The sequence below is a fragment of the Rhinoderma darwinii genome, chromosome 7, assembly GCF_050947455.1.
Source record: "Rhinoderma darwinii isolate aRhiDar2 chromosome 7, aRhiDar2.hap1, whole genome shotgun sequence".
Classification (NCBI taxonomy): Eukaryota; Metazoa; Chordata; class Amphibia; order Anura; family Rhinodermatidae; genus Rhinoderma; species Rhinoderma darwinii.
The window spans coordinates 20,855,816-20,871,165 of NC_134693.1; the positions used below are offsets into that span (position 1 = coordinate 20,855,816).

A 15,350-nucleotide genomic window follows, 5' to 3' on the forward strand; every position below is an offset into this window, starting at 1 on the left:
CAGCTCCAAAAACGGCCGTAAAAAACACAGCGAACATCGCGAGTGGCTTAAAAAACATCTGAAAATCAGGAGCTGTTTTCCCTTGAAAACAGCTCTGTATTTTCAGAAGTTTTTGGTTAAAGAGGCTCTGTCACCACATTATAAGTGCCCTATATTGTACATGATGTGATCGGCGCTATAATGTAGATTACAGCAGTGGTTTTTATTTAGAAATACTATCTACTTTCACCAAGTTATGACCTATATTCGCTTTATGCTAATGACTTTCTTAATATACAACTGGGCGTGTTTTTACTTTTGACCGAGTGGGCATTGTGGAGAGAAGTGTATGACGCTGACCAATCCGTGTCATACACGTCTCTCCATTCATGTACTCAGCACATAGTGATCTTGCTAGATCACTATGTGCAGCCACATACACACACACTAACGCTACTGAAGTGTCTTGACAGTGAATAGACATCACTTCCAGCCAGGACGGGGTGTCTATTCACAATCCCGACACTTCGGTAACGGTATATCTATGTACTATGTCTGGTACTATTATTATATCTATGTACTATGTCTGGTACCGTTATTATATCTATGCACTATGTCTGGTAGCGTTATTATATCTATGTACTATGTCTGGTACCGTTATTATATCTATGCACTATGTCTGGTACCGTTATTATATCTATGCACTATGTTTGGTACCGTTATTATATTTATGTACTATGTCTGGTACCATTATTATATCTATGCACTATGTCTGGTACCGTTATTATATCTATGTACTATGTCTGGTACCGTTATTATATCTATGTACTATGTCTGGTACCGTTATTATATCTATGCACTATGTTTGGTACCGTTATTATATTTATGTACTATGTCTGGTACCATTATTATATCTATGCACTATGTCTGGTACCGTTATTATATCTATGTACTATGTCTGGTACCATCATTATATCTATGTACTATGTCTGGTACCGTTATTATATCTATGTACTATGTCTGGTACCGTTATTATATCTATGCACTATGTTTGGTACCGTTATTATATTTATGTACTATGTCTGGTAACATTATTATATTTATGTACTATGTCTGGTACTGTTATTTTATCTATGTACTATGTCTGGTAACATTATTATATTTATGTACTATGTCTGGTACCGTTATTATATCTATGTACTATGTCTGGTACTGTTATTATATCTATGTACTATGTCTGGTAACATTATTATATTTATGTACTATGTCTGGTACCGTTATTATATTTATGTACTATGTCTGGTAACATTATTATATTTATGTACTATGTCTGGTACCGTTATTATATCTATGCACTATAGCTGGTAACATTATTATATCTATGTACTATAGATGGTACCGTTATTATATCTATGTTCTATGTCTGGTACCGTTATTATATCTATGTACTATAGCTGGTACAGTTATTATATCTATGCACTATGTCTGGTACCGTTATTATATCTATGTACTATGTCTGGTGCCGTTATTATATCTATGCACTATGTCTGGTACCGTTATTATATCTATGTACTATGTCTGGTGCCGTTATTATATCTATGCACTATGTTTGGTACCGTTATTATATCTATGTACTATAGATGGTACCGTTATTATATCTATGTTCTATGTCTGGTACCATTATTATATCTATGTACTATGTCTGGTACCGTTATTATATCTATGTACTATAGATGGTACCGTTATTATATCTATGTACTATAGCTGGTACCGTTATTATATCTATGCACTAAAACTGCAGTCACAGAATTATTAAGGGGAGTCTTCCCTTCTTTGATATTTATGGCATTTCCATAATTTTTCTGGTATTTTTTTTCCACTGGCAGTCAATAAAAATACAAAGCATGCCCTACGTGTGGTGTTTTTTTAGGGCATTTTATACTGAAAATTCCATCTGTCTGCAGTCACCACTAGGGGGAGCTAACCACACAGTGACAGGAGAGGCCAGAGTAAACTGGAGGCCGGTGAGATAGAAGAGGTCGGTTTGTGGAGTGGAGGCCAATGTTATATCTATGTACTATGTCTGGTACCGTTATTATATCTATGTACTATGTCTGGTACCGTTATTATATCTATGTACTATGTCTGGTAACATTATTATATCTATGTACTATGTCTGGTACCGTTATTATATCTATGTACTATGTCTGGTACCGTCATTATATCTATGTGCTATGTCTGGTACCATTATTATATCTATGTACTATGTCTGGTACTATTATTATATCTATGAATTATGTCTGGTAACATTATTATATCTATGTACTATGTCTGGTACCATTATTATATCTATGTACTATGTCTGGTACTATTATTATATCTATGTACTATGTCTGGTAACATTATTATATCTATGTACTATGTCTGGTACCATTATTATATCTATGTACTATGTCTGGTACCATTATTATATCTATGTACTATGTCTGGTACCGTCATTATATCTATGTACTATGTCTGGTACCGTTATTATATCTATGTACTATGTCTGGTAACATTATTATATCTATGTACTATGTCTGGTACTATTATTATATCTATGAATTATGTCTGGTACTGTTATTATATCTATGTACTATGTCTGGTACCGTTATTATATCTATGTACTATGTCTGGTACCGTTATTATATCTATGTACTATGTCTGGTACCATTATTATATCTATGTACTATGTCTGGTACCGTCATTATATCTATGTACTATGTCTGGTACCGTTATTATATCTATGTACTATGTCTGGTAACATTATTATATCTATGTACTATGTCTGGTAACATTATTATATCTATGCACTATGTCTGGTAACATTATTATATCTATGTACTATGTCTGGTACCATCATTATATCTATGTACTATGTCTGGTACCGTTATTATATCTATGTACTATGTCTGGTACCATTATTATATCTATGTACTATGTCTGGTACCATTATTATATCTATGTACTATGTCTGGTACCATTATTATATCTATGTACTATGTCTGGTACCGTTATTATATCTATGCACTATGTTTGGTACCATTATTATATCTATGTACTATAGCTGGTACCGTTATTATATCTATGTACTATAGCTGGTACCGTTATTATATCTATGTACTATGTCTGGTACCGTCATTATATCTATGTACTATGTCTGGTACCATTATTATATCTATGTACTATAGCTGGTACCGTTATTATATCTATGTACTATGTCTGGTAACATTATTATATCTATGTACTATGTCTGGTAACATTATTATATCTATGTACTATGTCTGGTACCATTATTATATCTATGTACTATGTCTGGTACCATTATTATATCTATGTACTATGTCTGGTACCATTATTATATCTATGTACTATGTCTGGTACCATTATTATATCTATGTACTATGTCTGGTACCGTTATTATATCCATGTACTATGTCTGGTACCATTATTATATCTATGTACTATGTCTGGTACCGTTATTATATCTATGTACTATGTCTGGTACCATTATTATATCTATGTACTATGTCTGGTACCGTTATTATATCCATGTACTATGTCTGGTACCATTATTATATCTATGTACTATGTCTGGTACCATTATTATATCTATGTACTATGTCTGGTACCATTATTATATCTATGTACTATGTCTGGTACCGTTATTATATCCATGTACTATGTCTGGTACCATTATTATATCTATGTACTATGTCTGGTACCGTTATTATATCTATGTACTATGTCTGGTACCATTATTATATCTATGTACTATGTCTGGTACCATTATTATATCTATGTACTATGTCTGGTACCGTTATTATATCCATGTACTATGTCTGGTACCATTATTATATCTATGCACTATGTCTGGTAACATTATTATATCTATGTACTATGTCTGGTACCGTTATTATATCTATGCACTATGTTTGGTACCATTATTATATCTATGTACTATGTCTGGTAACGTTATTATATCTATGTACTATGTCTGGTACCATTATTATATCTATGCACTATGTCTGGTAACATTATTATATCTATGTACTATGTTTGGTACCATTATTATATCTATGTACTATGTCTGGTACCATTATTATATCTATGTACTATAGCTGGTACCGTTATTATATCTATGTACTATGTTTGGTACCGTTATTATATCTATGCACTATGTTTGGTACCATTATTATATCTATGTACTATGTCTGGTACCATTATTATATCTATGTACTATGTCTGGTACCGTTATTATATCTATGTACTATGTCTGGTAACATTATTATATCTATGTACTATGTCTGGTACCGTTATTTTATCTATGTACTATGTCTGGTACCATTATTATATCTATGCACTATGTCTGGTAACATTATTATATCTATGTACTATGTCTGGTACCGTTATTATATCTATGTACTATGTCTGGTACCATTATTATATCTATGTACTATGTCTGGTACCGTTATTATATCTATGTACTACGTCTGGTACCCTTATTATATCTATGTACTATGTCTGGTACCATTATTATATTTATGTACTATGTCTGGTACTATTATTATATCTATGTACTATGTCTGGTACAGTTATTATATCTATGTACTATGTCTGGTACCGTTATTATATCTATGTACTACGTCTGGTACCCTTATTATATCTATGTACTATGTCTGGTACCATTATTATATCTATGTTCTATGTCTGGTAACATTATTATATCTATGTACTATGTCTGGTACCGTTATTATATCTATGTACTATGTCTGGTACCGTTATTATATCTATGTACTATGTCTGGTACCATTATTATATCTATGTACTATGTCTGGTACTATTATTATATTTATGTACTATGTCTGGTACCGTTATTATATCTATGTACTATGTCTGGTACCGTTATTATATCTATGTACTATGTCTGGTACTATTATTATATTTATGTACTATGTCTGGTACTATTATTATATCTTTGTTCTATGTCTGGTACAGTTATTATATCTATGTACTATGTCTGGTACCATAATTATATCTATGTACTATGTCTGGTACCGTTATTATATCCATGTTCTATGTCTGGTAACATTATTATATCTATGCACTATGTCTGGTAGCGTTATTATATCTATGTACTATGTCTGGTACCGTTATTATATCTATGTACTATGTCTGGTAACATTATTATATCTATGTACTATGTCTGGTACCGTTATTATATCTATGTACTATGTCTGGTACCGTTATTATATCTATGTACTATGTCTGGTACCCTTATTATATCTATGTACTATGTCTGGTACAGTTATTATATCTATGTACTATGTCTGGTACCATTATTACATCCATGTTCTATAGATGGTACCGTTATTATATCTATGTACTATGTCTGGTACTATTATTATATCTATGTACTATGTCTGGTGCCGTTATTATATCTATGTACTATGTCTGGTACCATTATTATATCTATGTTCTATAGCTGGTACCCTTATTATATCTATGTACTATGTCTGGTACCATTATTACATCCATGTTCTATAGCTGATACTGTTATTATATCTATGTACTATAGATGGTACCGTTATTATATCTATGTACTATGTCTGGTACCATTATTACATCCATGTTCTATAGCTGATACTGTTATTATATCTATGTACTATAGATGGTACCGTTATTATATCTATGTACTATAGCTGGTACCGTTATTATATCTATGCACTAAAACTGCAGTCACAGAATTATTAAGGGGAGTCTTCCCTTCTTTGATATTTATGGCATTTCCATAACTTTTCTGGTATTTTTTTTCCACTGGCAGTCAATAAAAATACAACGCATGCCCTACGTGTGGTGTTTTTTTTAGGGCATTTTATACTGAAAATTCCGTCTGTCTGCAGTCACCACTAGGGGGAGCTAACCACACAGTGACAGGAGAGGCCAGAGTAAACTGGAGGCCAGTGAGATAGAAGAGGTCGGTTTGTGGAGTGGAGGCCAATGTGATAGGAAAGGCCAGCGTGTGGAGTGGAGGCCGATGTGGAGTGTGAGAGCGGAGATTACTACTTGGATTGTAGGCCAGTGTGACAGGAGAGGCCACAGTGTGGAGTATAAAAGCGGAGACTATTACTTGGAGTGGGGGCCGGTGTAACAGAAGGGGCCAATGTGTGAAGTGCAGGCCAGTGTTATAGGAGAGGCCTGCGTCTGGAAAGGAGGCCGGTGTGTTGAGTGGAGGCCAATGTGACAGAAGAGGTCAGCGTTTGGAGTAGAGGCCAGTGTAATATGATTGGCCAACGTATGGAGTGGAGGCGAATTTGATAAAAGAGGTCAGCGTTTGGAGTGGAGGTGGTTGTGAAAGAAGAGGCCAGCGAGTGGAGGTCGGTGTAATAGGAGAGGCCAACGTGTGGAGTGAGGGCCGGTGTGACAGGAGAGGCCAGTGTTATAGGAGGTGGAGGCTGGTGTTATGTAAGAGGCCAGTGACAGGAGAGGAGGCCGGTGTTATAGGAGAGGCCGGTATTATAGGAGGTGGAGGCCGGTGTGACTGGCGAGGCCAGTGTGTGGAGTGGAGGCCGGTCTGACTGGCGAGGCCAGTGTGTGGAGTGGAGGCCGGTGTTATAGGAGAGACAAGCTTGCGGAGTGGAGGCCGGTGTTATATAAGAGGCCAGTGTGTGGAGTGGAGGCCGGTGTTATAGGAGGTGGAGGCCGGTGTTATGTAAGAGTGGAGTGGAGTGGAGTGGAGTGGAGTGGAGTGGAGTGGAGTGGAGTCCAGTGTGTGGAGAGGAGGCCGGTGTTAAAGGAGGTGGAGGCCGGTGTTATGTAAGAGTGGAGTCCAGTGTGTGGAGTGGAGGCCGGTGTTAAAGGAGAGACCAGCTTGCAGAGTGGAGGCTAGAGTGACAGTGGCGGCCGGTGTGATGGGAGAGGCTGAAGTGTGAGAGCGGAGGTTACCACTTGGGGTGGAGGCCGATGTGACAGGAGGCGGTCCTCGGTGTCTCCCGTAACAATACCCCGCCTCCTCCGTGCTGTCGGGCTTCTGAGACGTCACTTCCGGTGGAGCGGTTCTAGACGTGTGGCGGCGGAGGAGGCGGCGGCTGCTGGACGAGTCGGTGGAGCGGAGCAGTGAGACGGACAGTGCCGGGCAGCGGCCCCCAGGAAATAGCGCCACCCCCGCCCCGTGTCTCCGAGCCATGGGGAACGCCGCCACCGCCAAGAAAGGGAACGAGATAGAGAGCGGTGAGTGCGGCCTGAAGGCCCCGGACTTGGTGGAATATATAATGGAGGGAGAGAACTGGGAGACACCGAGGACTTATCTACATCCAGGCCGCACCCTCCACACGGCTTGTAATCCCAGAGCTGTGCGGCCCTGTCACTGGTATATAAGACTATACTGTGTATATAGCATCCTAGTCACTGGTATATAAGACTATACTGTGTATATAGCATCCTAGTCACTGGTATATAAGACTGTACTGTGTATATAGCATTGTAGTCACTGGTATATAAGACTATACTGTGTATATAGCGTCCTAGTCACTGGTATATAAGACTATACTGTGTATATAGCATCCTAGTCACTGGTATATAAGACTATACTGTGTATATAGCATCCTAGTCACTGGTATATAAGACTGTACTGTGTATATAGCATCCTAGTCACTGGTATATAAGACTATGCTGTGTATATAGCGTCCTAGTCACTGGTATATAAGACTGTACTGTGTATATAGCATCCTAGTCACTGGTATATAAGACTATACTGTGTATATAGCATCCTAGTCACTGGTATATAAGACTATGCTGTGTATATAGCATCCTAGTCACTGGTATATAAGACTGTACTGTGTATATAGCATCCTAGTCACTGGTATATAAGACTGTACTGTGTATATAGCCTCCTAGTCACTGGTATATAAGACTATACTGTGTATATAGCATCCTAGTCACTGGTATATAAGACTATGCTGTGTATATAGCGTCCTAGTCACTGGTATATAAGACTGTACTGTGTATATAGCATCCTAGTCACTGGTATATAAGACTATACTGTGTATATAGCATCCTAGTCACTGGTATATAAGACTATGCTGTGTATATAGCATCCTAGTCACTGATATGTAAGACTATACTGTGTATATAGCATCCTAGTCACTGATATGTAAGACTATACTGTGTATATAGCATCCTAGTCACTGGTATATAAGACTATGCTGTGTATATAGCGTCCTAGTCACTGGTATATAAGACTGTACTGTGTATATAGCATCCTAGTCACTGGTATATAAGACTATGCTGTGTATATAGCATCCTAGTCACTGGTATATAAGACTATACTGTGTATATAGCATCCTAGTCACTGGTATATAAGACTATACTGTGTATATAGCATCCTAGTCACTGGTATATAAGACTATACTGTGTATATAGCATCCTAGTCACTGGTATATAAGACTATGCTGTGTATATAGCGTCCTAGTCACTGGTATATAAGACTGTACTGTGTATATAGCATCCTAGTCACTGGTATATAAGACTATGCTGTGTACATAGCATCCTAGTCACTGGTATATAATACTATACAGCATCCTAGTCACTGGTATATAAGACTATACTGTGTATATAGCATCCTAGTCACTGGTATATAAGACTATACTGTGTATATAGCATCCTAGTCACTGGTATATAAGACTATACTGTGTATATAGCATCCTAGTCACTGGTATATAAGACTATACTGTGTATATAGCATCCTAGTCACTGGTATATAAGACTATACTGTGTATATAGCATCCTAGTCACTGGTATATAAGACTATACTGTGTATATAGCATCCTAGTCACTGGTATATAAGACTATACTGTGTATATAGCATCCTAGTCACTGGTATATAAGACTATACTGTGTGTATATAGCATCCTAGTCACTGGTATATAAGACTATACTGTGTGTATATAGCATCCTAGTCACTGGTATATAAGACTATGCTGTGTATATAGCATCCTAGTCACTGGTATATAAGACTATACTGTTTATATAGCATCCTAGTCACTGGTATAGAAGACTATGCTGTGTATATAGCATCCTAGTCACTGGTATAGAAGACTATGCTGTGTATATAGCATCCTAGTCACTGGTATATAAGACTATGCTGTGTATATAGCATCCTAGTCACTGGTATATAAGACTATACTGTGTATATAGCATCCTAGTCACTGGTATATAAGACTATACTGTGTATATAGCATCCTAGTCACTGGTATATAAGACTATACTGTGTGTATATAGCATCCTAGTCACTGGTATATAAGACTATACTGTGTGTATATAGCATCCTAGTCACTGGTATATAAGACTATACTGTTTATATAGCATCCTAGTCACTGGTATAGAAGACTATGCTGTGTATATAGCATCCTAGTCACTGGTATAGAAGACTATGCTGTGTATATAGCATCCTAGTCACTGGTATATAAGACTATGCTGTGTATATAGCATCCTAGTCACTGGTATATAAGACTATACTGTGTATATAGCATCCTAGTCACTGGTATATAAGACTATACTGTGTATATAGCATCCTAGTCACTAGTATAGAAGACTATGCTGTGTATATAGCATCCTAGTCACTAGTATAGAAGACTATGCTGTGTATATAGCGTCCTAGTCACTGGTATAGAAGACTATGCTGTGTATATAGCAACCTAGTCACTGGTATATAAGACTATACTGTGTATATAGCATCTTAGTCACTGGTATATAAGACTATACTGTGTATATAGCATCCTAGTCACTGGTATATAAGACTATACTGTGTATATAGCATCCTAGTCACTGGTATATAAGACTATACTGTGTATATAGCATCCTAGTCACTGGTATGAGACTATACTGTGTATATATAGCATCCTAGTCACTGGTATATAAGACTATACTGTGTATATATAGCATCCTAGTCACTGGTCTATAAGACTATACGGTGTATATAGCATCCTAGTCACTGGACTATAAGACTATACTGTGTATATAGCCTCCTAGTCACTGGTATATAAGACTATACTGTGTATATAGCATCCTAGTCACTGGTATATAAGACTATACTGTGTATATAGCATCCTAGTCACTGGTATATAAGACTATACTGTGTATATAGCATCCTAGTCACTGGTATATGAGACTATACTGTGTATATATAGCATCCTAGTCACTGGTATATAAGACTATACTGTGTATATATAGCATCCTAGTCACTGGTATATAAGACTATACTGTGTATATAGCATCCTAGTCACTGGTATATAAGACTATACTGTGTATATAGCATCCTAGTCGCTGGTATATAAGACTATGCTGTGTATATAGCATCCTAGTCACTGGTATATAAGACTATACTTTGTATATAGCATCCTAGTCACTGGTATATAAGACTATACTGTGTGTATATAGCATCCTAGTAACTGGTGTATAAGACTATACTGTGTATATAGCATCCTAGTCACTGGTATATAAGACTATACTGTGTATATAGCCTCCTAGTCACTGGTATATAAGACTATACTTTGTATATAGCATCCTAGTCACTGGTATATAAGACTATACTGTGTGTATATAGCATCCTAGTAACTGGTGTATAAGACTATACTGTGTATATAGCATCCTAGTCACTGGTATATAAGACTATACTGTGTGTATATAGCATCCTAGTCACTGGTATATATGGAACTGGTATTTTATATATATATATATAGGGTCACTGGTATATATAGAGTTGGTACTATATATAAGGTTAATGTCCCTTGTGTATATAGCGTTGATATAGTGTTTGTGTGTAGCATCCTTGTCGCTGGTACTATGTATATAGGGTCAGTGTCACCGGTGTATGCAGAGCTATCAGCAGAGTCTTGTATTTGGTCATTGACACGTTGCATGGACTTGGTATTATCAGGTCAGTGTTACTGGTGTATAATGTGGGGTGTATTTTATAATGTTCCGGTTTTTCTGGGTTGCAGCAGAAATGCACAACGAAAATGGCTACGTAGGAATTTATCTTTAAAAAAAAACATGCGCGCCGTTTTAAAGCTGCGGTGCATATTTTGAAAATCCCCGCTGTAATCACCAGGCGTCTAGTTTTTTTCCTCTGACTTCTATGAAGATGCCCATGGTGTTTGATGCGTTATATCGGTGTAGATTTAGGTGCAGTGTTACTTCAGGAGTACCAGCAGCGAGTACTTTGTGTTTTCATACTCAGGAAGAGGTGGAACTTTGGGGCAGGACGGGAAGTGATGTCAAAGAAATAAACAAAACCTAAAAATCACATTAATTTTAGATGTGGAAATGAATGTAATTTTTTTTTTTTTTAAACGTTTCATGCGTTTTCCATGCATTTTATCAGGATATATTTATGGTGTGGACAAACTACATGAAAAAACCTGAACGTGTGAACGTACCCTGAGGGTCTATAGGTGCAGTTACAGGGTCCGCCCCAGCGCTCGCAGTGCAGGTCTTACTGGTATTTATGGTACTGGTCACCGGTTAGCACTGGTCCTTCCGTTTGCCTGAGTCACGTGACTTTGCATAGAAGACTATAGAAATGTCATGGTTTCCACTGCTGCGTGGACCGTCGTCTTGGGCCCCATGTTATATGCAGGTTTATTTTCCGCCTGTGATTTTGCTAGTCTGATATCGCCGCAGTCTCTGGGGCGTGATCGCACCGGCCGCAATCCATCACACAAACTCAACTTGTTTTTGGTTAAATCTTGCTGGAAAAACTGGTGCCTAAGACACTGCTGCCGTAACGTGAGCGGTCACTCGGCTTTCCTAGTCTCCTGAGCAGCAGATCTGCCTAGTTATGCTCCAGTATGGGGGTAGATGCCTCTTCTATAACTAGGCATACTTGACATTCATGGGTTTTAGAAATCTTGGCCATGGCAGCCTTTTTGTGCCATTAGGTTGCCTGATATTGCAGCGGGCATATGTTGTCACCAGTGATACGGTTTTCGTTTTTCGTGGATTGTATTGGTGTTTTATATAATCGCTGGGACTAATTTATGAAGGACTTGAATGTCTACAATTGTTGACACTGGACAATGATAAGAAACTGCTGTTATAGCTGGTGCCAGAGAAGTGGGAGACAAGCACCGGTGTACCGTGTATAGAGTTGGCATATATAGTGCCGCCTGTGTATATATGGAGCAAGGCAGCGATCCTTTTCTCGCTCAGGTATTGAAAGCACCTGGCACAGGAACAGTGGAGGGACCTGCGCTGGGTAACCCGGCTACATATAGTTGGCAGAGTAGACACCCGGGTTGTGTCATATTAGCCCAAATCTCAGGTGGCCAAGGGGTCGACCGCTTTCTGCTGGCACCTCACTTTTTACAATGTCTACTATTTACTGCTGTAGAAGTTTTAATTACTAGAAAAAAATGATAAAATCCTACTGGAAGGGTCTAACTAAATTGTAAAGTCTCCAGTTATTAGGCGCCGGGCGTCTTCTCATGTGCCTGGTGCCGAGTGCTGTAGACCTGTGTGGCATCGCTGTAGTTATGGTTTTATGGGATCGCTCTCGGTAGAGGTAATGGTAGTGTTCCGGTTTGGTTTAATGAATCATTAATGGGCAATTAATCGAAATTCAGCGCAATTAATTGACGACTAGCGAGTTCCAGTTTTATAAAAAAAAATTCCCAGTTTAAACTGTATCTGCATCTTCAGGACGAGGTACAGTTGAATCCAATGGTAGTGCATGAGACTGTAAGGTAGAGGCATTTATAGGGGCATTATAATGTGTGGGGAGCACTATGGGGCAATATACTGTGTGGGGTCAGTGTCTGGATATATTATATACAGTAGTATACAGCAGGCTCAGGGGATAAATATGAATTCAGTGGTGTAGCACGCAAATAGGGGACGTGGTATGCAAAAAGGTTACATGTTCAATTAATCGTAATTTGGATTTAGGTTATAATCGCCCAGCCCTAATCGTGACTTTTACTCATCATTGTCACCTGTATGAACGCAAGTCATTTTGAAGGTAAAACTAGTGACTTGTATTACAAGCAGGTCCCCAATATGTCCTTAGGATGGATCCCATTCCAGAGTTTTTCCAGTCACAAATGAATTGTTGTATTGCTCCAAAATGTGAAAATAAGTTTTTATTATATTTATTCTCATCGTAAAGTCTGTGTGGATCTTAGTAATTTGAAAAGCGCACGGGTATGTGGTAGAAATGCGTATTGCGTGATATTCGGTCAAGTAGCGGCCGTTGTGTGCGGCTTTAATTTATACTAATTAAGCCCCACTCCTGCTTTAAAAACTATGTTGTTTTTTTTTTTTTTTAAAACGACATAATACAAAGTGGTTGTAGGTTTTGGGTTTTTTTTCAGTTTTTTTTTTTTCCTCCCGATGTTCTTGACATCAAGACCGGCGCCGCAGTCTACGTTATTCTTATCGTCAAAAATATCAGAACCCCGACAAAATGGAAAACCGAAGCCTAAAAAACTTTAGACACCAATCTGTATTTTGTCTTTTTTAATGGCTGTTCAATAGGAAAAGTTTAAAGAATTTTCACCCACATTCAGTTAGACATAATTTACCAGACTGATGGTTTTCGGCGGTCATCAATGTGTGTAGACGCCCTCATCAGCCGGGTTCACATGACTCCATAATTCAAGCATGTGTTTACAGGAGGATTTTTCTATGGAGTTTAGCAATCGTTTTTAGTTGCCTTTTCGTTGGTGATTTTAATTTTTTTTTTTTTAAGGCCCCCAATTCATGTTTTTGCTCGTGCATATATTGTATATGCCGACAAAAACGTCCGAAGAATGCGCTTTCAGTGGCGTGCATCACTCATCATGGCATCCGATAAACATATATCAAGACTAGCTCGTGACATGTACTTTAAACAGGTGACGGGATGGATGCTCTAGAATGGCATCCATCACCCAGGCAAAATGGCAACGCCACAGCGGTCGCCTTTGATCCTAAAAAGCGGGTTTGCTTTCTTCAGCCAAACATTACGATGTTTCGACCCTAACGTGGGTTTCGCTTGAAAGACTCCTCTTAAAGTTGATATGGTGCAATTTTTGGGTGAATAAAGCTATCCTGCTTTTTGGGATTAAAAACTACTGCTGCGTTTTTTTCTATATTTTATTTTTTTATATGGTGTTTCTGGAAAGGCTACAACTAGAGGCTGTGTGCACTTTATATACACCATCTAAGAAGCTCTTGTTACATTTGGTGGGAAATGTGTTCCTCCGTCATAATGGACAACATTGGGTTACTGTGTGAGGTACATGATGGGGTTAATTACTATTAATGTGAGGCACATGGAGGTTCAACATTCATCACACCTCGTGTCTCCTATTAAGTGAAAGAAAGCAGTTTTTCTTTTATAACCGCATAAACCTCATAAATGGCGCTATAAATTTGTTATTACGGTCACGATGATACTGAAAATGTGTGTTTTATGTATTGAGACTTTTTTATTTTATTTAACATGACTTTTATTTTTTTTTAAACTTTAATGCACTGGCATATATCTATATACAGATAGTACACAGGCAGTTGTTAGGGCATACTGAGGTATGCCCTAACAGGAAATATGGTCAGACAGCCCTGGGGTCCTTCAATGGATCCTGTGCTGTCTGCCCATATATGGTATATCCCTCGATCGCGTCACGGATTCCCTGTGACGTGATCCAAAGGGCATCCCCTCTTCTAATTTACCACTTGAATGGTGTGGTCTGCTTTGATCGCAGCATTCAAGGAAATAGCGGTGGAGATGAGAGGTTTCTCTGATCTCCGCCATTAAAGCGGGGCAGCGGCTGTGTAATTCAGCCATTGCCCCACTCCTGACAAGAAGTGTGTGTGCGCGCACGATCAGCATGAGGTGATGCAGCCGGCGCTGCACTAATGAGCGGCGGTGTCGACACTGAAGACAGTACATGGGGGTATTTTGCAGTGCGCCCGCCATGTTCTGTGTTCAGTGCCGGCAATCATTAGTGCAGCGCCGGCCGCATCACATCAAGCTGACCGCGCCCGCGCACACTTGTCAGGACTCAGGAGCAGGTATCACACAGCCGCAGCCCTGCTGTAACTACATTCATATGTTACTATACTAAGCTGTGCAGCTGCACAGCTTAGTATCGAAATACATGGAATAACGGTATTGGACCGTTTGAGGGTGCACAGTGTCGAAACAGTATTGAAGTTTCGATGCATTGTGCAACCCTACACCATTCCCTTGTACTGTACATAGCTGCCGGTTTTTGATGTGGACTCCACAAATCGGTCACATGTGACCATGGCCTTACAGGCAAGTGTCTAGAGCCTCACATACTGTCTTG

At 38.4% G+C, this 15,350-nt stretch overlaps 1 protein-coding gene across 1 annotated transcript in view; it reads left to right on the forward strand.

The window, feature by feature from the left end:
* The first annotated feature begins 6,851 nt into the window (after positions 1-6,851).
* The window catches only part of PRKACB (protein kinase cAMP-activated catalytic subunit beta), a 57,159-nt gene continuing 48,660 nt past the window's right edge, over positions 6,852-15,350 (forward strand). Inside the window, exon 1 of the mRNA XM_075832918.1 lies at positions 6,852-7,248. Coding sequence (XP_075689033.1) covers positions 7,203-7,248 — 46 coding nt within the window. The 5' untranslated portion in view covers positions 6,852-7,202. The remainder of the gene's footprint in view (positions 7,249-15,350) is intronic.